At 43.3% G+C, this 27,540-nt stretch overlaps 1 protein-coding gene across 2 annotated transcripts in view; it reads left to right on the top strand.

The window, feature by feature from the left end:
• Positions 1–27,540, top strand: part of MDGA2 (MAM domain containing glycosylphosphatidylinositol anchor 2) — a 631,329-nt gene that overhangs the window by 521,891 nt on the left and 81,898 nt on the right. For both annotated transcript variants that reach the window (XM_065403864.1, XM_065403863.1), the window contains exon 10: positions 17,219–17,367. In XM_065403864.1, the coding sequence (XP_065259936.1) occupies positions 17,219–17,367 (149 nt within the window). The remainder of the gene's footprint in view (positions 1–17,218; positions 17,368–27,540) is intronic.

Below are 27,540 nucleotides of genomic sequence, written 5' to 3'. Positions count from 1 at the left end.
GAATAAAGAGGTGGGGAGGGGTCGAAATGGGCACTGAGGAGGAGTGTGGGAACTTGTGAGGAGAAGGGGAAAGAGAGCCTGGAGTTGAAGCCAGAGAGGAAAGCTTTTGGTGAGGAGTTGGGTGAACAGTAGATGACAGCAACATGGAGGAGGAAAGGAGAGAAGAATGTGATGAAGGGCTGCTTGAAAGAATAGAAAGAGTGGAAAGGGGGAGGAGGAAGGGGGAAAGCCCAACAGCCCCACCATGGTCTGACCGACGGAAGGGAAACTGAGAGAAGGGGAGGCCTCTGTAAGAATGAGCGGCTCTGTCAGATGAGAGAGAGGACAGGAGATGAAGGAACCAGATATAAAGAGGCGGTGGGTGGCTGCGATCGTTTGGAGATGGAGTGGACATTCCAGGAATGGCAAGAGAAGGGAGGGGGAAGGAGGAGGGCTAGGCATGAGGTTAGGAATGGTGTCACAGGGATGGGTGGGGGTGGAGGAAGGATCGGGTTTGGGACAGATATCACCAGAGAGGAGGAGGAGATTGTGGATGCGGATGTGGGACCTGGGATTGTGCTGGTGAGGGGATCAGAATCGAGAGGGGAAGACATACGTTTCCTTTCACATATGCACATAAAGAATATAAAGTGCCTTCCGTTTTTATTGGAAATCCTTCAAAAATATATGTATATTGTGTGATAAAATACAGGTGTAGCATCTTTCATACACAGTATCTTGCAGTAGTCTATTCGGTTAAATATATTGTACCATTTAGGATTTATAATCTAGGTGCATTTCAGGAGAGGTGTGCAGCTACATTTTCCAAAGGGAAGAATTGTAAATCTATGATTTAAAAAAATATATGTTTATAGCTTCTTCTTTTTTAAGTGCAAGACACCTTGATCATCTCCTGTACTGAACTGCTGATCATGTCAGGTTAAAATTGTGAATGCCCCCCCAAAAGGAAGCAGAGATCGTCAAGGTACTGCACTCACAAACTAATTCCAAACAAATTAGCAGAAATAGATATGAATCAGGGGAGGGGGGAAGGCATAAATAGACAAAAGAGTTAAATAACAATCTCCATATCTACTTAAGATTTCACTATTAGTGTGGGTTCCGCAGGGGTCTGTTTTGGGACCGGCTCTGTTCAATATCTTCATTAACGACTTAGATATTGGCATAGAAAGTACACTTATTAAGTTTGCAGATGATACCAAACTGGGAGGGATTGCAACTGCTTTGGAGGATAGGGTCATAATTAGCCTTAAGGATGGATCATAATCAATAATTAAATGAAAATTATTAGAGGGCCACACATGTTGCTTATGCAGGACAAGCTGGCAGGTACTGGGAAGGGCGGGGATGCATTTCTGTAGAAATTCTACAGGGTACTGCCACAAACCCTACATTTGCTGCTTATGTTGCCCAAGCAGCTCGTCTTCTTCTTTTCATCCTTTCTTATCATCAGCTTCCCCTTGAGAGTGCCCATGAGCTGCTGTTGTCACAGGAGCCTGAGCAGCGGCCTTGTGACATCAGAGTAACTCCCTCCCTCCTAACCTGGGAGGGATTGCAACTGCTTTGGAGGACAGGGTCAAAATTCAAAATGATCTGGACAAATTGGAGAAATGGTCTGAGGTAAACAGGATGAAGTTTAATAAAGACAAATGCAAAGTGCTCCACTTAGGAAGGAACACTCAGTTTCACACATACAGAATGGGAAGAGACTGTCTAGGAAGGAGTACGGCAGAAAGGGATCTAGGGGTTATAGTGGACCACAAGTTAAATATGAGTCAACAGTGTGATGCTGTTGCAAAAAAAGCAAACATGATTCTGGGATGCATTAACAGGTGTGTTGTGAGCAAGACACGAGAAGTTGTTCTTCCGCTCTACTCTGCACTGGTTAGGCCTCAACTCGAGTATTGTGTCCAGTTCTGGACACCACATTTCAAGAAAGATGTGGAGAAATTGGAAAGGGTCCAGAGAAGAGCAACAAGAATAATTAAAGGTCTAGAGAACATGACCTATGAAGGAAGGCTGAAAGAATTGGGTTTGTTTAGTTTGGAAAAGAGAAGACTGAGAGGGGACATGATAGCAGTTTTCAGGTATCTAAAAGGGTGTCATAAGGAGGAGGGAGAAAACTTGTTCACCTTAGCCTCTAAGGATAGAACAAGAAGCAATGGGCTTAAACTGCAGCAAGGACATTAGGAAAAAGTTCCTAACTGTCAGGGTGGTTAAACACTGGAATAAATTGCCTAGGGAGGTTGTGGAATCTCCATCTCTGGAGATATTTAAGAGTAGGTTAGATAAATGTCTATCAGGGATGGTCTAGACAGTATTTGGTCCTGCCATGAGGGCAGGGGACTGGACTCGATGACCTCTCGAGGTCCCTTCCAGTCCTAGAATCTATGAATCTATGTATCCTGCCTGCAAATCTACTACTGTTTGTCTATGCAAGACAAGCTAAAGTAAACACTAAGATGGTACTTTGAAACTCCATCTGTAGTCTGCCTGTATAATTAGGGAGAAAATGTAGTTGAGTTTAGGAACATAAGAACGGCCACCCTGTGTCAGACCAAAGGTCCATCTAGCCCAGTAACCTGTCTTCCGACAGTGGCCAGTGCCTGGTGCCCCAGAGGGAATGAAAAGAACAGGTAATCATCAAGTGATCTATCCCCTGTCGCTCATTCCCAGCTTCTGGCAAACAGAGTCTAAGGACACCATTCCTGCCCATCGTGGCTAATAGCCATTGATGGACCTATCCTCCATGAATTTATCTAGTTCTTTTTTGAACCCTGTTATAGTCTTGGCCTTCACAACATCCTCTGACAAGGAGTTCCACAGGTTCACTGTGTGTTGTGTGGAAAAAATACTTCTTTTTGTTTGTTGTAAATCTGCAACCTATTAATTTCATTTGGTGGCCCCTAGTTCTTGTGTTATGAGAAGGAGTAAATAACATTTCCTTATTTACTTTCTCCACACCAGTCATGATTTTATAGACCTCTATCATATCCCTCCTTAGTCATCTCTTTTCCAAGCTGAAACATCCCAGTCTTACTAATCTCTCTTCATACGGAAGCCATTCTATACCCCTAATCATTTTTGTTGCCCTGTTCTGAACCTCTTCCAATTCCAATATATCTTTTTTGAGATGGGGTGACCACATCTGCACACAGTATTCAAGATGTGGGCGTACCATGGATTTATATAGAGGCAATATGATATTTTCTATCTTATTATCTATCCGTTTCTTAATGATTCCCAACATTCTATTCACTTTTTTGACTGCCGCTGCACATTGAGTGGATGTTTTCAGAGAACTATCCACAATGACTCCAAGATCTCTTTCTTGAATGGTAACAGATCATTTAGACCCTATCATTTTATATGTATAGTTAGGATTATGTTTTCCAATGTGCATTACTTTGCATCTATCAACATTGAATTTCATCTGCCATTGTCTTGCCCCGTCACCCACTTTTGAGAGATCCTTTTGTAGCTCTTCGCAGTCTGCCTGGGACTTAACTATCTTGAGTAGTTTTGTATCATCTGCAAATTTTGCCACCTCACAGTTTATCCCTTTTTCCAGATCATTTATGAATATGTTGAATAGGACTGGTCCCAGTACAGACCTCTGGGGGACACCACTATTTACCTCTCTCCATTCTGAAAACTGACCATATATTCCTACCCTCTGTTTCCTATCTTTTAACTAATTACCAGTCCATTAGAGAACCTTCCCTCTTATCCTATGACAGCTTACTTTGCTTAAGAGCCTTTTGTGAGGGACCTTTTGAAATTGAAGGATAGTGTTTGCGCCCAGTATAATTTAAATATACAATACACATTATGGCATATGGTAAATTTCCTGGAATATAATTTCTTATGCTACTTGGAAACTATACATGGACAACTTAGACAAAATGTAGTTCTCCTATGTACATTGTTTTAGTTTCTGAAGCGTTAAGGGATGAAAATCAGTGTCATATGTGAAAAATCAAGCAAAGATCTTCTACAAACAACAGGAGTTGGATGACTAGATCCCCATCCAAGAAATAGTTACACATGTGCTTCACTCCATCTGTATTTAGGACAGCACCTAAGCATATGCTGAAGTCTCATTGACTGCGGTGGGACTTCAGCGTGTGTTTCAAAGTTAAGCACACTGAATGTTTTTTTTCTGAATTGGGGCCATAGTATTCTCCTCCCTGAATACCTTGCTGAAAATATACCACTAGGTAGCTTATTCACCAGCATTTTAGAATGTACCATGAAGAGGAATCAAAGTGATGTATGGAAGTAGCTGCACAAGAGATGGGTTAATGGCCACATAAACACAGTATGAAATAATAGGGGCTTGTACAGTAGTGGGGTAGTGCATCCTTTGGCTTTTTCAGTAACATTTAGGAACTAGAAATGGGAAGAGTTCTGTTTATTTCTTTGTCTGCTCCACTCTTGCATTCTTTACAAAATAGGTAATTCTGAAAGCTACATTCCAGAACTCGACGATTCGTATCCCTCAGAAAATGATGTTTTAACACCATCTGCCATAACATTTTCTTTAATACCGTTGAGCTGATTTCCTCTCCTGCATGCTGTCAGGAAAGTGTGTGTGTGTGTGTGTGCATTGTTTAGAAATGTAGATGAACACAGCATGAAGATTTTGACGGCTGGTGCCACTTGCGAAAAAGCTCTGTCACGTCTTGGTCATGTGTGGGTTCTTGTGGAAATATTGCAGACTGTTTTGCTGTACCGGATTTCCATAGAACAGGATCAGAGGTGTGTAGTTAGTGATGGGTACGCTTGTGTGTGTGATACTGCATGTGCTGAGTACCCTCTTCTCCCATTGACGTTAGAGGGAACTCAGAAGACTCAGCTCCTTGTGATCCATGCCCTATAACTGCAAAGGGGCAGGGGGGAAGGAAGAGACCTCTTATTATGATGGCTGTGTGGCTCATCAGCACATTAGGAATGTCTGGGCTGCTTCAAGTTTACCTTGGCTTAGGGAAGTGGATTAAGAACACTGGAACTGCTCCCAACATAAAACAAGCCCACCTCCATGCAGCAGCTGGCCTAGAGAGAGGTTTCAGGTAGGGAAAGAAGGCAATGTTAACTGATCCCACTGTACACCCCCAAAGATTCTTCCTGGAGCTTGCCTGAAAATGTGCAATGGAAAATCAAGGTGCTATGTGATAAGGGCCATGTCAGGCTATTCATTTTCCGGGCAATTAGCACGTTAAAGTGCATGGAAAGATTTTGATTAACAGTGGGCTTTGGATCATGCCCGTCGTGCCCTTCTCATATGGTTGATATGGCCCTGGCCCATGATTTTCAAAAGTGGCTAGTGATTTTTGGGCACCTCCATATTTGGGTGGCTGCAAGAGGGACTAAGTGTCAGAATGTATTACGTAGCCACCCTATGAAAATCAGTTCCCTTTAAAGTGTCTCAAGCTGGCCACCTACAAATTAAGGTACCCCAAAGTACTGCCACTTTTGAAAATCTTGACCCTGGCAGGCATGACAGCCAAGGAACTCTCATTTGTTTGATTTAGATAGAAGACGCTTTGGCTGTCCTCTTTGAATTTCCCTTCTCACGAACAGAACCATTAAAGAATAAATGCAAACAAAGTCCTTTGCTCACCATTAATGAACTAGAAATATTAAATTCTCAAGTTCATGTTTCTTGAGCTCTAATATTACATTCCTTCAAATTTCTATTCCAGCCTTTCTGAGAGACAAATATATTGCGACATTTCATTTCAACCATCCTGCAATGACAGTGCGTGGGTAGGCATATTCTTTAACACTCTCAACATGGATAGTTATTTCCCTGGACAGGGGTTCTATTTGTGTATATAGGCTGTTGAACTTGCTGCTGAGATGGTTGGTAACAGCTAGAGTTACAGAATATGCACCAGCAACGCCCCGTGAAAACCCTCTTAGCTCTTGCTTGAAATGAAGGTGTCATAAACATACAGCTAAGGGTAGCATAAAATCCCTCCTTTACCTGTAAAGGGTTAAGAAGCTCAGATAACCTGGTTGGCACCTGACCAAAAGGACCAATGAGGGGAGAAGATACTTTCAAATCTGTGGGGGAAGGTTTTTGTTTTGTCTCTTTGTGTTGTTCTCTCCGGGTCAGCGAGGAAACAGGGCGGGGAAAATACATCTCCCAAAGCCAGACCTGAACTAAAGGCCTCTAAGATTACAAATCGTAAGTAATAGGAAGGAAATGCATTAGATTTTGTTTTAGCTTGTGAATTTTCCCTGTGCTAAGAGGGAGGTTTATCCCTGTTTTTGTAACTTTAAAGTTTTGCCTAGAGGGGAATCCTCTGTGTTTTGAATCTTTTTTGTTACCCTGTAAAGTTATCTTCCATACTGATTTTACAGAGGTGATTCTTTTATCTTTTTTTAAAATAAACTTCTTTTAAGAACCTGATTGTTTTTCAGTGTCCTAAAGACCCAGGGGGGTTGATCTGTGCTCACTTTGTAACCAATTGGTGAGGATATTATTCTCAAGCCTCCCCAGGAAAGGGGGTGAAGGGGCTTGGGGGATATTTTTTGCAGGGGGGAGATAGGGCTCCAAGTGGCCCCTCCCTGACTGTTTGTTTAAATCACTTGGTGGTGGCAGCTGTACTCATCCAAGGACAAGGAAGGATTTGTGCCTTGGGGAAGTTTTAACCTAAACTGGTAGAAATAAGCTTAGGGGGTCTTTCATGCGGGTCCTCACATCTGTACCCCAGAGTTCAGAGTGGGGAGGGAACCCTGACAGAAGGACATAAAGGGGCAAAGACTGTATTCACCAATAATGATGTGTGGCTTTCTGCACTAGGACAACTCACATGTGGAAAGTGACAGATTGCAGAAAGGCTGTCTAGGCCCGAGAACCACTTCCAGGTTTAGATAAGTGTGGGGATGTAGTGAGCTTGAGCTAAGAGGGGGCTGCCTTTCCTTTCCAGAACATTACATCTGAATCCCAGGGAGAGTAGGCCAATGAACATGTGTTTTTTTTAACCTGAGTATCTGCTCCAGCTAAAGGTTTGAGTAGTTCCTCTGAGTACCGCTAATGGTGAATATAGCCCTTACAGGCCACACGTTGGTGAAGCAATATTTGCAAACACATCACAATGTGTATTTGCTTTGATGCAGTAGCACTGGACAGAAGCTGAAAAATCCACAGCCTCCTTTAGCTGTGTGGGAGGCCACAGAATTCAACCATTCTGTTTCTCTATCCATCCCTGTACATTATACAGGTCATCCCCATGGAGCACAATCAAATTCTGTATCCCCCACCGCGCCATCACATATTCCACATACGCCCCATCATGCATGGCAAAAAAATACTTTAGAAATGTTTTGTAGAGGTGAACAAATGTGTCTGACTATTTTTGTATCCTTCCCCTGGTAAAAGCTGTTACTGTGAGTCCAACAGTTCAGGGTAGAGAATAACTGAAAGGAGGGGGCAGGGATAGCTCAGTGGTTTGAGCATTGGCCTTCTAAACCCAGGGTTCTGAGTTCAATCCTTTAGGGGGCCATTTAGGGATCTGGGGCAAAAATCTGTCTGGGGATTGGTCCTGCTTTGAGCCAGGGGTTGGACTAGATGACCTCCTGAGGTCCCTTCCAACCCTGATAGTCTATGTTATTTTAAAGCACCTCCACAACTGCTTTAATAGACACAATGACATTAAAGTCTGATCCCTCAAGAAGTGCTAAGGCTAGGTTCTGCTGGGAAGCTGCTCCTTCCAATGTTCCAAAGCTTCCATTTCTACCTCTGCAGAGTTGCTGGTTATCAACTGATGATGTACAGTGATTATGATATACACTCTCTCTCTCTCTGTCTTTTCACACACAGTGAAGCAGTCCAACAATGCCCCTTCCTATGTCCATTGGGCAGCGGGTGGGTGAGGTGGCAGTTTGGTCAGTTCAGCAGGGGGATGGCCAAATCATAAGAGAGAATAGCTCATGCCCAGACATGTTGGAGTCAAGCCATTCCTTGTACCTCTAAGTGCACATAGGAATGTGCTTGGAGGGGAGAGACCCCTTTGCTTCCAATTGGCCAGCCAGGGAAGGATGAAGGGAACTGATTGGCTTTCACAGGCCTCTTCTCAATGTGTAAAGCCTTCCCAAGCATCAGGGGGCCATCCTGCCATATTGCTGCTCTCCGTCCCTGTAGGTGCGGGATATTGAACTGTGTTTCCAGGATGCCAGGAGTCTGACCGATGGCCTGTTTTGGGAATTAGGAAGGAGGGTTTTTTTTCTTCCATTGGGTCATATTGGCAGAGGCTGGAGGTATTTTTGCTCGCCTCACAACATTGTGGTGTTCAGGTTTAGGTTAAAAGGAGTAAGTACAGAAATTTTAATGCTAAGAGATAATAGAAGAATGCTTAACTAGTCTCGACTAGTGGCTGATGTCCATGCAGATAAAGAATAAAAGGGCAATATCCCAGGGGAGAATGAAATCCACAATATGGCTGGGTGATCTTTTGCCTCCAAGGAGAAAGGGAAGGGAGACCTGATTTTTTTTTCAGAAGTCTTGGAGCACTGGAGAGGTTCCAAAGAACAGAATTAAAGCTAATGCTGTGCTAATATTTGAAAGGATAAACAGAATGACCCAGGTAATTGGAGGCTTGTCAATCTGACATAGATCATGGACAAAATAAAGGAATGGCTTGAATGTAATAAAGAAAAAAATAATATAATTAATGCCAATTAACATGGGTTTATGGAAAATAGATCATGTCAAATTAATTGCCTTTTTCTGATAAGATTATAAATTAGGTTGATAAAGGTAACAGTGTTGATGTAGATTTCTGTAGGATGTTTGACTTAGCACCACGCAACATTCTGAATAAGAAACTGGAACAAAACAAAATCAACCTGGTATATATTACATGGATTAAAAACTGTCGGACAGATCTCAGAATGTTACCGTAAATGGGAATCATCGGGTGGGTGTGTTTCTACTGGGTCCTGCAGAGATTGGCTCTCGGGCCTCCACCATTTAACACTTTCATCAATGACCTAAATGAAAACATAAAATTATTATTGATAAAGTTTACAGATGACACAAAAATTAGGGGAGTGGTAAATAATGAAGATAACAGATCACAGATACAGAGCGATCTGGAACGCTTGGTAAACTGGACTTAAGCAAACAATGCTTCTTTCAGTACAACCACATGTAAGGTCATAAATGCAGGCTCTACTTACAGGCTGAGATACTCTGTCCTGAGAAGCAGTGACCCTGAAAAAGACTTGAGAGTCGTATGGGATTAGCTGAACCTGAGCTCCCACTGGGCAAAAGGGTTAATGTGATCCCTGGATGTATAAACAGGGGAATCTCCAGTGGGAATAGAGAGATTATTTTACTTCTGTATTTGGCACTGGTCCAACCACTGCTGGAATCCTGTGTCCAGTTTTGGTGTCCACAATTCAAGAAGGACGTTGAAAGATTGGAGAGGGTTCAGAGAAGAGCCATGAGAATGAGGAAAGGATTTGAAAACCTGCCTTAAAGTGATAGCTTCAAGGAGATCAGTTTATTTAGCTTAACAATAGATGGTTAAGGAGTGACTGACCAGTCTGTAAGTACCTACGAGCGAAATAGAAATTTGATAATAGAGGGCTCTTCAGTGTAGCATACAAAGGTATAACAAGGTCCAGTGGCTGAAAGTTAAAACTAGGCAAATTTAGACTGTATAATAAGGTGCAGACTTTTCATAGTCAGGGTAATGAACCATGAGAACAATTTTCCAGTGGTTGAGATGGATTCTGCTTCACTGGAAATTTTTAAATCAAGATTGGATGTTTTTTTTCTAAAAGGTTATGCTCTAGTTCAAGCAGGAATTAATTCAGGGAAATCCTACAGCCTGTGTTACACAGGAGATCAGATTACATGATCACAATGCTCCTGTTTTTATAATCTATGACGTCTTCACAGGCTGAGAGCCCTCTTGGCATCATCTACCCCCCTTTGCAGAGGGTGGAGGCAGAAGAGGATTCAGAAGTGAGCTGAATCCCGGGGTTAGGATGACGAGGGTCTACCCTGAGTTATTGGTTATATGTTGGGAACCCTGCACTGAACCCAGTAAAATTCCTGGTATATGAGAGATGGAGGGTGGATAGCAAGTCCCTTCCCAGTTGTTAAGTTCATACATTTGCATCCTGCTGCTTAAATCTACCCATATCTGTCTTTCATTCACCTATATGTCCTGATCCATCTAAACATTGTGTGCAATAAAATTTCAGCAATGTCTCCCAGCTGTAAATAGCATACACTGCAATAGTTTAGTTACTCAATTTTAAGGATCTGCAAAGAAAGTATTCACCTTGATTTTCTGCTGTTATTGATGGGAAAGTCACCTGTATTGTTAACGAGGATATCCTGGGGTTGTTATTTGTAGGTAACATCGCTACTAGACACAATGAATTTGCGCTATAATGACATTACTTCTAAGAGACGCATGCTGGTCATGAGCCCCATGTTGCAACTCTTATGAAAACAGTGGGACTTCTGTGTGCAGATCAAAGGCTGTATACATGTAGAGGACACGGTTAGATAATATAAGTGCTGATTAGTAGGCGGATGAATAAGAATATAAACAATCTGCTAGAATCTAACCCTAGAATTTCCATTCTGTATTACACTGAACACAGCCCAGACGCATAAGCTTACGTGGGGCTCCCATATATGGAAAGGAGGAAAATCCTTTCCAGGCTTTGCTGCATTTCATTTAGGCATATTTGACTTGTGCTGCTCTGTTAGAAATGACTCTGCTGACCCATGTGGAATGATGGGAGCTTTATATAAACAGCCTCGTTTCTGTCCCAGTTATGTGCTTGCTTTACAACAGAGACAGGTCCCTGCTGCGATGAAGACTTGCCGTAAGTCTCATGCTCTAGGATGCTGATGGTCTGAGGAGCCATGCCCACATTTCAAACCGGAAAAGAAGATATGGGAGGCAACCTGAGCTGCTTAAGGGATAAGGGGTCAAAGATTTCGGGCAGGGGAGGTTTAAAATTTTAACCACAAAGTTCACCACTTGGTGCCCCTAAATAACCCGTTCCAGTCCAGTATACTATCCCCACCTCACCTGACTTTCTCCTGGGATGGACTCTTCTCTTCCACCCAATTCCTTTATCCATCATGTCCGTATGGTCAACCCAGCTTACCCAGCGCACCCTGGCAGACACTGCATGAGCACCTGCACTTTGCTCAGATTGTGGTGTTTTCTGGGTGTGCACTGAACAGTGAACAGATCAGTGAAAGAATCAGACACATTATGGTATCTTTCTTAAGAGCAAATACTGTATTCAGTGCTCTGCATAACTTTCCCTAACCCTCCAAATCGTAGACCGTTTGGGGTGAGATTTCTCACGCTTGATCTCAGTGTGATTTGTGTGTGTTGTTTTCCTGATCACTTAAGGAAAACCAAACCCTATCTGTTTTATGGTGGCAGTTCACCAAATGCAAGAAGCAGCTGATGCTACAAAAAGCACCTCAGTTTTTATTACAAAAATGTAATCTCAAAGGAAAATGGTAACACTGATTTTTTTCTGAAGTATCCCCAGGTTTTGACCAATTAGCATGCAGACCAGGTAGATTGCAGTACTTATTTATGATTGGGGGAGAGTTCCACTAAGGGCTGTAACATGTAGTGATGACATTTTGACCTGGAAACGCCAGCCAAGGACTAGGCTCCAGTGTGCTAGTCAATGTAATGCCTGTCCAACCTTTTTTGTTTTATTACAGTATGATACGAAAACACTTTCCTGCCTCTGCACTTCAATACATAATTCAAGTTAGTCATTTCTTTAAATGCCCAGGTAACTTAAAGTGGTTTCGGTTATAAAACTTGGCAAGTACATGGGGCCAAATCTTCAGCAGCGTTGGCATAATAGAATGCAGCTGATGATCTGGTCCATAGCTCTCCATAAGGAATGTGTGTTTTAATTTTTAAAAGGGATTGACAAATTAGGGACTTCATAAATGAGAGAGAATTGTATCCCCCATACATATCGGACAATATTGTCCTTACTGACACCAGGACACGCTGGGACTGGTCCAGTTCCCATTAAAGTCAGTGGAAAGATGCCCACTGCCAGGGCCGGCTCCAGGGTTTTGGCCACCCCAAGCAGCCAAACAAAAACAAAAACAAAAAAAGCCGCGATCGTGATCTGCGGCGGCAATTCGGCGGGAGGTCCTTAGCTCCGAGCAGGAGTGAGGGACCGTCCGCCGAATTGCCGCCGAACAGCTGGACTTGCCGCCCCTCTCCGAAGTGGCCGCCCCAAGCACCTGCTTGGTAAGCTGGTGCCTGGAGCCGGCCCTGCCCACTGCGTCGAATGAGAACTGGGTTAGCTGTGTAGTGTACAGTTATGCATCGATATCCGTAACTCTCTCTCACGTGGCCTGGCGACTGGCAGTGCAAATTCCGCATGCCCCAGGGCTGTGCACCCCAGACTTCAGCGCACCTAAGAGTGTATCCAGGTAAAGCAGGGGAGGTGCACGACCTTCTGTGATCATTCTGAGATCATCCCAACAGGAGACCCAGCAGAGGAAGGAGGAGATCATTGCCAGAAGGGAAATGGGGAGAGTCAGGACTGGTCCTCCCAGGAGTCTCCAACCAGGCCTCACTTATCAGTGGTTACAGACCCTTCCTGGCTCAGTGGCCCATGTGGGCATGGCCTGAGCAGTCCCCTCTTAACACAAGGGAATGGCTGGCTGTGACTATGTGTAACACCTCAGAACAGGTCAGTGAGCTAGTTCTTAATAGAATCGATTGTTTGCCTTCCTTTACACTGCTGCATCCTGGCATTTAATCCTTATTTGGCCAAATGTCATTGCTACAGCTATTGGATCATTTATCTCCACTCTCTATCTAGTTCCAAAGACAGTCTTTGCCGAATAGCACCATCTGCCGGAAGCAGCACAATTGCACCGTTGCAGATTTGCATTTATTATGCATCTGTCCTAGCTCAAAGCAAATGATTTCAGTGAGGGCTTCGTTCTCCAAGGCCCAAGTGAACCATCTTCAAAAGAGACATTTGGTGAATTCCAAAACAATATCCAGCTTTCTGGGGCTACCAAATTTCACAAATCAGGTGCTTAATGTTGTGGTGTTAAATTCTCATTCATAAAGTAAGGCTTGTGCGTTAGGATGGAATTGGAAGTGTACATGAGTCCTTGTTATATTAGAAAAGGTGACTATGTTCTACAGGTACCCATGTTGTGACGAGAGCCTGATAATGTATCCATTTCGTAGGCCCCTAGAGATGCCATTGTGGTCATCTGCAGTAGAGGGGGGGGAGATTATTATTTGCGTTCAGCAAAACTGTACTCAATAAAGGTAGACACAGGAAAGGTGCTTAAACTCCCAGGTGACTTTTTCCTCTGAAAGATAAGTATGAGCCCAAGTAATAAAGGGTCAATATGCAACATAAACATATTTGTCTATCCTTGGCATAATGTGGCACCAACAGAATGGAACATTACAAAGATATGAGACTTTTTCATACAGTTAGTTCTAAACTTTTCCTCCAGCAGCTACTTGTGATAGCAATAATGTCCTCAGCCTAGGAACTTTCCCTAGGCATCAATGACTGACTGAGGTTCCTGGCTCTCACCTTCACCTCAGGGGGTCATTAATCCTCAGGAAATACCCTGGGCCTTCATCGTTATTGCTGAAATAAATGTCAGGGTTACATGTTTTGCATAGTGTGGTTTGGACCACAGGTTTTTGTCTTTTCTCGTTATATTTTTTCATCTCCCGTTTCATTTCCCTTTTTCACTTTTCCTCACCTTACTGGCTCTCCGTAGCAATGATGGCCATTTGTATATATGGGCACTATGGTTATGAGTGGTAATGAAGCCGAAGACCCTCTGTGTCTAAAGCACAAGGCCCTAACACTAGAGTGAAAGGAGAGCTCCTTCAGCTGTGCTACAGTCATAGGCTGTATACCATCATTGCAGGGGACAGCTACTAGAGGGAGACACGACCGTACATGCTTGGCCAGTGCATTATACCTTCACAGTATTGTAGTTCCTTCAGTCCTTAATACTTCTTAATCCATTGTTTATAACAGTGACACCCATTGGAAATGCCTGACCCTCAAACTCCATTTGGTTATGCTGGGTTCAGCGACCAAGATGTCTGAAACCTACCCACCCTGGCTATATCCTTTGGCTAACTTGAGCCGCAGGCTAGCTTGGACAGGTTGCTAGCTGTGCCACACATACTTAGTGCTAGAAGTTCTCTCTGTATAATTTAAGTTGTGACTCACTTTCGGTTGTGAACTTACTCTTGATCCTCCCCTTCCCCAGGTGGGTCAAACCAAGCCAATCTGTCTGAAATTTTGCACATGTTGAGTGGAGTCTTCGTCCCATTAAAATCAATGGTAAAACACGCATTGACTTCAGTAGGGCTGGGATTTCACCTGTGGTCTTCTACCAGGTTACGACGTCATTTAATTTTCATAATGTTTGTGGGTAATTAGACAAAGGTGATATTAAAGAGTATTTTGAATACACACATTATAATCTCTGGGAGATCTGATGTGACTGTTACAATGTGCACAGCTGCAGTCTGCAAACATTGACATGTTGGTGGGTTTGGACACAGAAGAAGGGAGATCAGGATGACAGAAGCAGGAAATAAGGCCTGGAAAGCTCTGGCCTAGAACAGGGTTTCTAAGAGCCCCAGGTCACCAAAACCGATTATTCTCATGGACTGTTTTGGCGTACCTAATCCCATAAAGGTCCTTTACATTCTCTGAGCACAGGCTCCAGTGGAGATTTGCAGTTGTTTACATGACAATAATATTTCACGACATGCAAACACATTCAATCTTTCATAGACTATATGTTTTAGTAATCTGTCTCAGAACATTTTGTAACGTTTTTTAAATACTTGAGGAAATTCCCAGACAAAAACTTTGTTAAACTTGAGGGGGTTTATTTTTCAAATTTTACCTGAACTTAATATTTTTTGGCTTTGTAATGTTTCTTTTGATAAAAATGCAATGTTGTTTTAAAAGTTACAACTCTCATTCCAACGCAACCAATTTTTGTTTGTCTGATAACTGTACTAACGCTAACATTGTAGGAAGAGCTGGGCAGAGGATGGAGGTTCCATTTCATGAAGTATTTCGAGATTTCAACATTTGACTTCATTCCAAATTGCAATGAAAATTTTAAATTTTCAAATTCTCCATAAAGGAAAGTTTAAAAAAAAAAAATCAGTCAATTTTTGTCAATCAAAAAAAGATGTTTCTATAAAAATCAAACTCTTTTGTTTTGATTTTGACTTTTTAAAATGTTTTTATTATTTTATAATACATAATATAATACAAAATCCAAAAAATCAAAACAAAAAAAATCAATTTGCAGATTCCAAGACCCAGAGAGACCACTGTGGTCATGTAGCCTGGCCTTCTGTATAATGCAGGCCACAGAACTTCCCTGAAATAATTCTTGTTTGAACTAGAGCATATCTTTTTTAAAAATCCAATCTTGATTTAAAAAATTGCCAGTGATGGAGAATCTACACCCGTTTCAAAAAGAAAAATTGAAATTGTTCATTATGAAAATGCTGAAATGTCTGATTTAGACTTTGTCAGACTTTTGGGAGGCAGAGGGCCGTCTGAAATGACATTCCAGCAAAATTGATCTGATTTTTCAAAGCATTTCAGTTTCAACAGTAATGTATATTCCAACAGAATTATGGTTCTCTCCAAGTTTTTCCAGCCAGTTCTAATTGTAAGCAAAGTGTCTTCTCCTTCACTGAGAAAATACATTGCATGTAAAGATGTTAATGGCATTTCTGTGTTTGAGTCAAGAAATACCCTAAGGCGATTGCATTTTAATAAGAGCTCAAATATCATTTCATTATATGTACAGCAAATCATATTAGCTTTTCCTAATTTAAGGAACAAAAATGCATACACTATGGTAAACTGTTAGTATATCACAGTGTATTTGAAAATGCCACTTCCAACTCTGTGTTTATTGTGCAATATCTGCAGATGTATCTAAATAATATACTGTGGATATAACTATATCTTTGTAGGACTAGGACTGAAGTATGGAACGGAGGTATTGTATTTTCAGGTTGCGGTACATGATGTCATTTGGAATTGATTCTGTTGTGTGTGGCAGCTATGCTTAATGTATTTGCTCTGACGGAGAATTTGGAGCAGGGGTGGGAAAACTACAGCCTGTGGGCCGGAACCACGAACCATTTTAAGCCAGCCCGTGAGCTCCCACTGGGGCGCCGGGTCAGGGTGCCTCATCACGCGGCTCGGCTCTGCTCCGGCGCTCCAGCCGGGGCGCTGGGTTGGGGGGGCTGCACCACGCGGCTTGGCCCCGCTCTGGCCCTGCAGCACTCCAGCCGGGGCACCGGGTCGGGGGGGCCTACCACATGGCTCCTGGAAGCCACAGCATGGCCCCACTCTGAGGGTTGGGGCCCGTTCCACCCGTAGGAGCCAGAGAAGGGACATGCCACTGCTTCCGGGAGCCACTTGAGGTAAGCGCCGCTCAGAGCCTGCACCCCTGAGCCCCTCCCCATGCCCCAACCCCCTGTCCCAGCCCTGATCCCCCTCCCGCTCTCCAAACCCCTCGATCCCAGCACAGAGCACCCTCCTGCACCCCAAACCTCTCATCCTCAGCCCCACCCCAGAGCCCACGCCCCCAAACGGAACCTGCACCCCTTCCTGCACCCCTGCCCCAGCCATGATCCCCCTCCAAACCCCTCGGTCCCAACCCAGAGCACGCTCCTATACCCCAATCTCCTCCTCCCCAGCCCACCCCAGAGCCTGCACCCCAATCCCAATTTTGTGAGCGTTCATGGCCCGCCATACAATTTCCATTCCCCAATGTGGCCCTCAGGCCAAAAAGTTTGCCCACCCCTGATCTGGAGGCATAATAGTCTGAATATCCAATGTCAGTCACTTTAGCCATGCAAGACCTCTTTGTAGATGATTTCTTTATTTAGCAAACCAATTTTCTCCTGGACCAAAAATGACACTTGAGAATTACTTAATAACAAAGGAGAAATGAACAATCTTAGTGCATTTTTTCCCTCAAGGGGTGAGAAATTTAAAGGTAGACTTGAGATGTGCATGTAGCAAAAGGGCCCTTCACAAAATGGTACTGTAGCAGATGAATAAAGATTGCAGTTGAAAAATCGAATCGTTCTTTTGAGAACTGTTTTATCATTCCGTGTTTTTGTATGTCTGTGTTCTGCAGGCAAAGCCTATGCCCCAGAGTTCTACTACGACACCTACAGTCCCCTCTGGCAGAACAGACCTCGGGTTTACTCCTACAGTCTGCAGTGGACTCAAATGAACCCAGATGCTGTGGACCGCATCCTTGCATACCGTTTAGGGATTAGACAGGTGAGGTTATAATTTGCTTCTTACAACAGGTGCCTGTTTACTGTTATGCCCTCTGTGAGAATTGCCCTGCCCTTTGTTTTCGTCTCATCTTGTGTGAAACTCAGAATTTATAATTTCCCCTCTGTGAAGATTTGCTGCAGTTCTGCAAAGTCCTGAACCACTTACAAATCCTTGAACCTAATTTGCATATTTCCAGTGTGACAACGCAGAGATTAAAGAGGTATTCCTCAGGGGGTTCAGAGCAGGTTCAGCTCAAGAGATACTAGAAAGATTACCTGAAAGAAACTTGCAACCAAATTAAACTTTTTATATCTAGCCATATATCTAGGTATCTTTCGCTATGCCTCCCTATAAAGATAGATAAATATAGAGATAGTTATATCTTTCATACACAGGCAGCTTGCAATCTTTGAGATCTTGAAAACTTTACTTAAACATATTTAAATATATATTCCTTGTGATTTTGACATTTTAGAACAGAACGGATGTAGTGAAGGGTGGACAGTACCAGTCCATCTGCAGAAGAACTATTACATTAATATACAAACGTTAGCAGTCAGAATTAGTCTGTCATTTGGGAATTTTTTAAAGCAACATCAGCTATGTACATTGCTAAACTGTGATTAACAGGCAATGCCGCCTCTTACTCCCACCCATAACATGTGGCCAAACAGACGGATGTTTTTGTACTTCTGTACTGATCTCAGTATGCCTGACCTAAACCTTGGAGGTATGTATTCTAAATTACAGTATTCAGAGTAGCAGCCGTGTTAGTCTGTATCCGCAAAAATAACAGGAGTACTTGTGGCACCTTATTGCTGGTTATTATGGTCCTCTCTGGATTCTGGACTACTTGTATGTGCTAAGCCCTACAGATGTACTGTAGCTTAATCACCATACGAGTTGAAGACATTTTGATCTACGGTATTTCTTCACATTGTAGAGGGGAAAATGCCTGATTCCAAAATATCCTTGTGGAATGGGTTCTTCCTCAGCCGCTAACACTTTCTCAGTCCAAGTTTTAACCCACAGCTGGTGGAGAGGTGACGTACAGGGTGAGGCAGACTATATCTTCCCTTCTGAATGAATGTATCAGACCTGTGATGCCCCCAGACCTTACCAAGTCAAGCTGCAATTGCCCTGAACTCAAACTTATACTCCATTGTCCTACATGATTACGGCTGTAAGATTTCTGGTTGAAAAGTTGCAGTCATAGTTGGTTAAAGGGCTGGTTTTGGTGTAGCATGCCTTCCAAAGCAGGGCAGCAGTACAGAAGAGACGCTATGGGTCCTGCTGGGTTTTTTGAAGGCAAGTATGATGGAGGAGGGGCTGGGCCAAATTTGAGTTGGTGTGGTGACCCCGCGAGTGAATGGTGTTGCCACTTGGCGCACAGCTTCACATAACCGCTCAACTATAAAATGCTGTTGTTGTGTCTTCTTTACAACCTTATACATGGTGGACTGAATCAAGCGATTGTGCTGGTTCTGTCATAATCTATTTGATATTAAATTGTTTTATGAGTATCAGTGGTTCATGCCTTAGCCTTTCTTACTAGGGACTGCCACTAATTGTTTCTGAACTAGAAGGTTTGATTACATTGTACCTAAGAAAGCATGTTTGTGCTGAGGGAATATGGATCAGCTACTGTGGATGCTTCTTAAAGAGAAACCTTTGTAAAATATAAAGTGCGAAAGTATTTCTTCAGTCATGAATGGCCTTTTACTGGGCTGAGTTGTAGATGTGCTAAAGCATGCATACAATGGGAGCATGTTTCCTATACGATTAACCAATATATTTGTGCTGCCGTGAGTGTCTGGCTCTTTTGCGTTGGGCCTAGAATAGGTCAGAATGGTTTTGGCACAATGACTGTCACACTCGATAGCCTGGTGGTTAGGGCACTGGCATGGGAAGTGGGAGACCCAGGCTATAGCCCCTGCTCTGTCTGATCCAGAAATCTTATGGTTAAGGCACTGGACTGGGACTCGGGATATATGGGTTCGGTCCCCAGCAATGTCTCTGGCTTCAGGACAGCTGCTGTCAGTTGCTGTAGCTTAGTGAGTAGAGAACTGGACAGGGACTAAGGAGACATGGGGGGTGTAGTCTCAGTTCTGCCACTAGCCTGCTCGGTGGCCTTGGGCATTTCCCTTCGCCCTCTGTAAAGTGGAGATAGTGGTATTGATCTCCTTTGCAGAGCACTTTGAGATCTGCCGCTGAAAAGTGCTGCCTAAAAGCTAAGTACTATTACTAGTAATCGGTTTGGATTAATGGGTCAGACTTGAAAGAACATCAGCCTCCAATGAGGCGATTTTACAGTTGGGGGAATTCCTAACGCAGCCCTCTTTTGGAACCTATTTTTTTCTATCTTTAGTTGAACTTCAAATAGAGATTTCTGTGTCCTCAAACACCTAGATCCATAGATGCACAGGGAACAGCAGGAGACGCTTACATTCTAGAATCAAAGAAAAGCCACAGTGGGAAGGCCTTCCCCTTAAAAAATTTGCTTCAGGAGAGATTGTGTCCTTTTCTGACGTGAAGAAGAGACTCCATTGGCTTCCATAGTTGTTGGTGACGTATCAAAATTATAAACTCCTTGGGGCAATGACCATGTATGTATATGTTTTGCACCTAACACAGTAGGGCCCTAATCCTGACTGGAACCTTTGAGTGCCACTATAATACTAACAATCATATATCCCAGACAGCCTCCTGATCAGTAAATTCTTCAACAGGCATGACATGAGTGGTGGAGCGGGTTGATTACCTCTTTCTTGAGCTACAATTACTACCTGCTAATAAAACAAAGAAAGACGAGGTCTTTCCTTTTATTCTGTGTAAGTGTGTCTGTGATCTTAAACGTATAATTTATATCTGAGAAATTACTGGCTACCTTTCATTCTTTATGTTAAGACCTTCCAGCTGACACTTGTGAATTGACTCTTCTACCAAAAGGAAATGCTGTAGGACATGTTAAGTGTTACACAGATTGGTGGTTAAAATAAAAAGGCCTCCAGGGTAGGCCTGGGAAGCAAATCAAAGAATGTTCCTAAAGATAAGAGTCTTTTTCAAAGGTTGGAATGTTAATAATGGGGAGTTTGCTTACCTTGGCAGTTACGATACACGCATGCTGAATGCCATGCAGGAGGATTTCAGCTAATGGAACAATTCACTGGCATTCAGTGTTGATAAATGCAAAGTAATGAACATTGGAAAATATAATCCCATACATGCAAAATGATCGGGTCAAAATTAGCTGTTACCAGTCCATAAAGAGATCTTGGAGCCATTGCGGATAGTTCTCTGAAAACATCCACTTAGGGTGCAGCGGGAGTCAAAAAAGATAACATAATGTTGGGAATCATTAGGAAAGGGATAGAAAATAAGTCAGTAAATATCATAATGCCACTGTGGTCCTCCCATACCTTGAATACTGCGTGCAGTTCTGGTTGCCCCATCTCAGAAAGATATATTAGAAATGGAAGAGGTACAGAGAAGGGCAGCATGATGATTAGGGGCATGGAATAGCTTCTATATGAGAGATTAAAAAGACTGGGATTGTCTAGCTTGAAAAAGAGATGACTAAGCAGGTTTATGATAGAAGTCTGTAAAATCATGACAGGTGTGGAGAAAGTGAATAAGGAAGTGTTATTTACTCCTTCTCGTAACACAAGAACTAGGGGTCACCCAATGAAATTAATGGGCAGCAGGACAAAAGGACGTATTTCTTCACACAACATAGTCAACCTTGGAACTGGTTGCCGGGGGATGTTGTGAAGGCCAAAACTATAACTTGGTTAAAACAGAATTAGACACCTCTATGCAGGATAGGTCCATCAATGGCTATTAGCCAAGATGGTCAGGGATGCAACCCCATGCTCTGGGTGTCCCTAAGCCTCTGACTGCCAGAAGCTGGGAGTGGATGACAAGGGATGGATCACTCAATAATCGCCCTGTTCTGTGCATTCCCTCTGGGGCACCTGGCATTGGCCACTGTCGGAAGACAGGACACTGGGCTAGATGGACCATTGGTCTGACACAGTATGGCCGTTCTTATGTTCTAAGCCTTTCTGGATCCAGCTGGCCTGATTCTCCTCTCACTTTGTAACAGAGCATACCAGCCCTTTAAGGATTGTAAAGGGAACCCACATGAGCCTGTACCAGGATTTCCTGGGACAGACAATGCTCTTCCTGATGAGGTGAAGTGGTCTCAGGGATGCAGTCAGGACATCATGGTCCTGACTTTGGTTTTAGCCCCTGAGGCTGGTCTTCCGTGAATAGGAGGAGCTGGAACTTCCGAGGAATCAGGTTGGTCCCTTATGCTTCCAGCCAAGCTCTGTCTCTCAGAACTAGGAATCAGGGCCCCTGGTCACTCCTGGAAAGTGCAGGGCAGGTCGGTTTGTTTACCTGTGTCTTATTTATTTTGGAAGACTTGGCTGATCTGGCTGTTTTGATAAGGCTTAGATAAAGAACACAGATGGGGAACTGACAAGTGCCCAGTACCCACCTTCTTTGTACAACCTGCCACATGCAGACTTCCCAAAGCATCCCAGCCAAGGAAACTTCTGTTGTTCTTGTGGCTATTGTTTATTATATGCAGGTTTCAAGCATTTGTTGGGGTTTTTTTTTGTGTGTGTGTTTGTTTCTATGTTTCTTTTTATTTGGCTGGCCACAAATGGCCTAGGTAGCAAGGTCCTCAAACACCTTCTTTAATTAAAAGAGAAGAGGGAGACTCTTATAAAAAGGGGGAAGGAGATGAATGCATTGGCAGGTTGGAGGATACTCCTGCCAGGTGGCCCAGAGACAAGATAACCCACAAGGAAGGCACTAGAAACTTAGAGCTAGAGGTGGAAGGCCCACAGGAACAGAGGTTCTCCTATGGTATTAGCAAATCCTGCAAGAGCCCAAAGTGGAACCCAGATATCCTGAGTTCCAGGCCATTTTATGAAGCACAAGACCATCCTTTCATCAGTCAGCCAATATTGAGTATATTGCTCTAAAATTAAAAGACTTCTGCATGGCTTTGTTTGAGAAAGTGGCAGTTTTAAAATTTCCTAAAGTGTTGTGAAGCACTAGTGGTAGATTATTGGCTAGGTAGGAAGGTTAGTGTCTGTGTGTGATTAGATAAAGAGTGCCACATTTATCCCATTAACAAAATGCTTGTTACATTACTAATGCTGAAACCAGAGACTTAAAAAACTTTTCCTGCTTTCCGTACAAAATCGATGCGTTGCTGTTTTATTCTGGGAAAAATTCAGGTAAAATTTTCAGAATATACAGTCTATGGCATGTTTATACCGGCTGGGTTCTTCGGTGTGAATTTAAAGAGACTGAAGCAAGGTGAATTATCTTGATGTCTTAATGCAATTTTCATAAAATGTTTGCTTTCTCCTCAACGTTTTGTGCATTTGGCGGACCGTTGTGGAAGCTTGTGCATGGTATAAATGTAACAGTTCAATTGTTAAATAGAAAAGAAACCCAATGGTAAAAGATTGCAGACTAACGTTTTCCTCATGAAAAAGAAATTGTGGTGCTGTAAAATTGTTCTTTGATTATAGAGCACTCTAAGTAAATTGGGGTGTGTCAGCCAATCAGAGTGTAGTGATGCTGCAGAGTTAAAGGGATCTGTTTGTACGGTTTTCCCATTTATGCAGTCTCTGGTCTGACTGGCTCAGGCACTCACAATTTTGAAAATGTTTGCTGGCAGCACAGCAGAAGTTGAAAACTCCAAAATGGCAGTGAATGATCTCACCGCACATTAAGCGGTGGGGGCCGTTGTCTGGCTTATTGGAAATGGTGTGTGCCCCTTTAAGTGCTAGAGTGCCAGGGAGTGATTTTCAACTGCAGTGGCAGCCCAGGTCAGCATGACTCATTTCCCCCCCAGAAGAGAGGGGGAACTATATAGGTCCATGCCAGTGCAGGAAAAGCCCTCACTTCCCAGGACCTGGTGGAGCAGCACCCACTCTCTTACTCACGGAAGTGGTAAAATACCAGGTTTCCTCAGGATGCACTGTGGGCATTGCGCTAGTTGTTTCTTTCTCAGGGGACTGGGAAGGAATTTTCCCCTCACTGCCAGATTAGCCAAGGTGAAGCAGGTCCGGGGATTGCTTAGTTGGGCGAACATAAAACGGGAGCTAGGTTATGAGAGTGGAGCCGCAGCGGGCTCGCCGCCCTCCCCCCAGCACTCCGACCGCCAGTGGAGCCGCGGCGGGCTCGCCGCCCTCCCCCCGGCGCTCCGGCCGGTCGGGGAGAGCGGGCCCGCGGCCAGGCTCGGCGCCCTCCCCTGCCGCGCTCCCCGCCGGGGGCGGGGGGGGGGGGCGGCGGGAGGCTTTTTTGCCTGGGGCGGCAAAAAAGCCAGAGCCGGCCCTGCCTCTGGGGCACCTGGCATTGGCCACTGGCAGAAGACAGGATACCGGGCTAGATGGACCTTTGGTCTGACCCTGTATGGCTCTTCTTATGTTCTTATGAGACAGAGGCCTGACTCTGTTATGCTACTTTAGGCAACCGTGGGGGGATAAGTAGGCCTTAGAGTGGTTGGAAACATCGCCCTGAAAATACCTCCTATGCAAGGAGCCTCCTTGGGCAGCATGTGGTGGAATTAAGGTCTATATGCGAGCTCTGTTTCCAGCCCCTGGCATAAGGAGTGGATCAGGAGCAGGTTGCAGCATAGGCACTACGGCTAATCGCTGCTTATCAGGCCCCAAGGGAGCCATCAGAAGCGAAGTTTAAAGCATCTCTGAGGCTGCTCTAAATTACATCTAGGGTTGGGAAAACTCATGCCAGGTCCCAGAATAGGACCCACCTGGTCTGACTATCAGGGAGTGTTACCAGAAACAGCTCAGTGTCTCTATGCCAAGATACTAGTATCATACACCGTGCCATAGGGGTAAAAGACAAAACTGATTCAGACACAGGGAGAGAAGTTAGGTGCAGAAGAACATGACACGGAAGAATCACATTAACCAGCCTTTTCAAGGGAAGATTGAAGAGAAGTTGGAGAGGAAGGTGCCTCAGATCCCAGCAAACTGTGATAAGTAGTTAAGAAAGATGTTGCATTTGGTTTAGTGATGGATCAGTGAAATCAAGAAAGACAAAAAAAGTGGGGCGGGGCGGAGCCACCATCTTGTGAAAGAGCACCCACACAACCAAGAGTACCAACACAACAGATAGTATATTATAATTTAAATGAAAGTGAGTTTTGTGAAATGTATTCACTTGAACATAGACAAAATCCAAGTTGCTGGAAACAAATGCTGTGTAAGTTACGTGAGAGGGGGACCTTTTGCCATCTTCCACATACTCGGCCTGGTGCAGGGAAAAAGCCAGTTAAGATCAAGGCATTTTCATTTGCTCTGTCACAGAGCATGTATAAAAACTAGGGATTACGAATGCAAATATTTCTATTTTTCAGCCACCCAGAAACAAGTGCTCGTGGCTGAAGTATTTCATTTGTAGGGGGGAAAAGAGAAGGTATAGAGAAAGCTAATTCAAATATATATTGAATGCTTTTAACATTGTTTCTTTATGAAAAATTTCAAACAGCTTCCAGCAGAGGGACATGTGCAGTCTTAAAGGGTTGTTCATGGCATGAATTTGCTTTTGTGAGGCTAGATAAGGCTTTTTTTAAATTTGTCTTGTTACATCCGTTCTTGTGAAATAACAGAGAGAGATAGTTTGGCAAATAAAGTGAATACAGCATGCGAAGGCATGCTTCTTATTGATTCTGTGGGGTTTGGTAAATTGAGTTGGAGATGCAACGGTGCTGTTTTACAATTTTCATTTTGTAATATTATTGATAACTTAGGCTTATTCCACAGGAGATGGGGCTTGAATTCCAAATGTAGCAAGCGGAGCCCTGTCATTGTAAACATTATATGCAATGGCCAATATGGTAGGGAATGATTCTTTTAATTGAAATGTTAGAAATAGTACAGCTGCAAATTCTTCATATGAGTTAGGCAGGGGACTGTATTTGTGTGAAAATCATTCAATTGGCAACAATAGATAGAACAATATTCAGAACATGAAGGTTGCTCAGTTAATCACTCAAAAATCAAGAAATCTCAAAGTTAAGGGTTTACCTGAAACCTTAACCCAGCAAATGCTGATGCTCTACTTCTGGTCTAGGAGCATCTTAGCTCACCAGTCCTATTTACGTTAATGGTGCTGCTGCTGGAATAAGGTCCTAGCTATTGAAGTTCTCCTTCAATGAGGTGCCTAAATGGACCTTTGACTCCCGCTGAAGATAATGGGCTAAATTCTCTTCTGGTGTAAATAGACAAAACTCCATTGAGGTCAATGGAACTGTATCCTTTGACACCAACAGGGAACTCAGGTCATTGAGCTAATTTCTGTCCTCGTGATGCTACACATGGGCAGTGTGACAGATATGACGGTATCCTGCAATGTCCTGGGCAAACCTTGTGGAATGAGGTTAAACCATATTGAGTTGCATTTAGTACCTTTGGCGTCCATTGTATTGCAAATGCAAATCTCTGCGTACTGTTGAGATTTTCTCTGTGCTTTTCCCTTCTAGGTACTTGCTTTCACTGCTGTTGACACTTATGCAATTCACACCATTACAGATGCCACATACGCTGCCACCATATATATGTCACAAGCTGGCATATTATGTCAATACAAGTAATTGCTGCCTGCTCAGACTGCCTTGATTAGATTTTCATTATACAGTATAAACATGCAAGAGTAAATTTAAACCTGCTCAGCACATTACAGTACAAAACCTATATTTATGCAGCGGGTATGATGCACAGTTCTCTATTAGCACTTCTAGTATCTAGCTTGCATTAATGAATTTATCTCTTGAGCATTACGGGAAAGACAGTTGCTTTGTCCGGTCATGTATTAGCAGATACCAAATTGTATCAACTACAATAATTGAAAGAATGGGTCTTGAATGGAAGCTTTCTGTTACTCTACCATTAATGTTGTTGTTTGTATTATTGTTGAGCCTAGGAGACCTAATCATAGACCCAGTACCCATTTGTGCTAGGGCCTGTACAAACAAACAAACAAACAGAACAAAATGACAGACCTGCTGCAAGGAGCTCACAATCTAAATATACGAGAGACAACAGATGGGGGAGCACAAGGAAACCGGGAGACGATATTGGTCAGTATGACAGGCAGTGGTCACAGCGCACAAGCTTCCTACTTGATCTGAAGTTTTTAGTAGGCATGACCGCACAGGAGAGCTTTAAGAAGGGTTTTGACGGAGTACAATGACATGACTTTGGAGGTGTTTGCAGTCTGCTCATCCAAAGGATGAGGGGCAGTGTAGGAACCATAGTTTCTTGAAAAGTGACATACATTGGAGAGTGCTAGCAGTCTGGTGGGGCCTCAACCAATTGGTAGCACATTATGTCATCCCTAGGGACGTAGTATTTCCATAACTCCAAAGTTCAGTGCCTACAAAGAAGTAACAAACAGTTTAATAATAGCATTCATAAGATGGTATGCTCAGATTTCATTGTTCACTTATGTTTTAGGAATTCTGAATCTTTCATATTTATTGTCATGGTTTGTTTGTTTTTTTTTAATTTTGTTTTTGTTCATTTTTCAATGGCCCACTTTGAAAGGAACCCTCTTGCCAACTTGCTGAGACAGCCTAGATGCTTGCAAGTGGCCCGATTTTCAAAGGAGCTCAGCACCTTGGCTGTATGTTGGGTGCTCAGCTCCTTTGAAAATCTGTCCCCAAGTTTGGAAAACGTACCCTTTAGCTGTTTTGAAACGTTATTCCTTTGCTTGTATTATCTCATTCTTCTTATTATTTATAGGTATTAACATAGTGCCTAGAAGTCCTACCCATGAACCAGGATTCTTTGTGAAAAAGTTGGTCCCTGCCCAAGGAGCTTACAATCTAATTATAAAACAAGAGAGAACGGATACAGTCAGGGCAGTACACCAAAAGAATGTGGCAATATTGGTCATCATGACAGGCAGTGGTCTCAGCTTCCTAATTGTTGTCAAGTTTTTTATAGGCATCACAGCAAAGTAGCGCTTTAAGGAGGTATTTGAGGGATAAAATGCATTAGATCTGTGGATGTTTATTGGGGCAGCATGGGAGACAGCACAAAGGTCCTTGTTTGAAAATTTAACAAGCAGGTGATGGAGGCCGGAACCATGGGCTGATCGGAAGCGGGAGTCGACATCTTGGTA

Source organism: Emys orbicularis, chromosome 4 (assembly GCF_028017835.1).
Source record: "Emys orbicularis isolate rEmyOrb1 chromosome 4, rEmyOrb1.hap1, whole genome shotgun sequence".
NCBI classification, from domain to species: domain Eukaryota; kingdom Metazoa; phylum Chordata; order Testudines; family Emydidae; genus Emys; species Emys orbicularis.
Note: the sequence above shows the minus strand (reverse complement) of the source record. Positions and strands in the feature narration are given on the sequence as shown.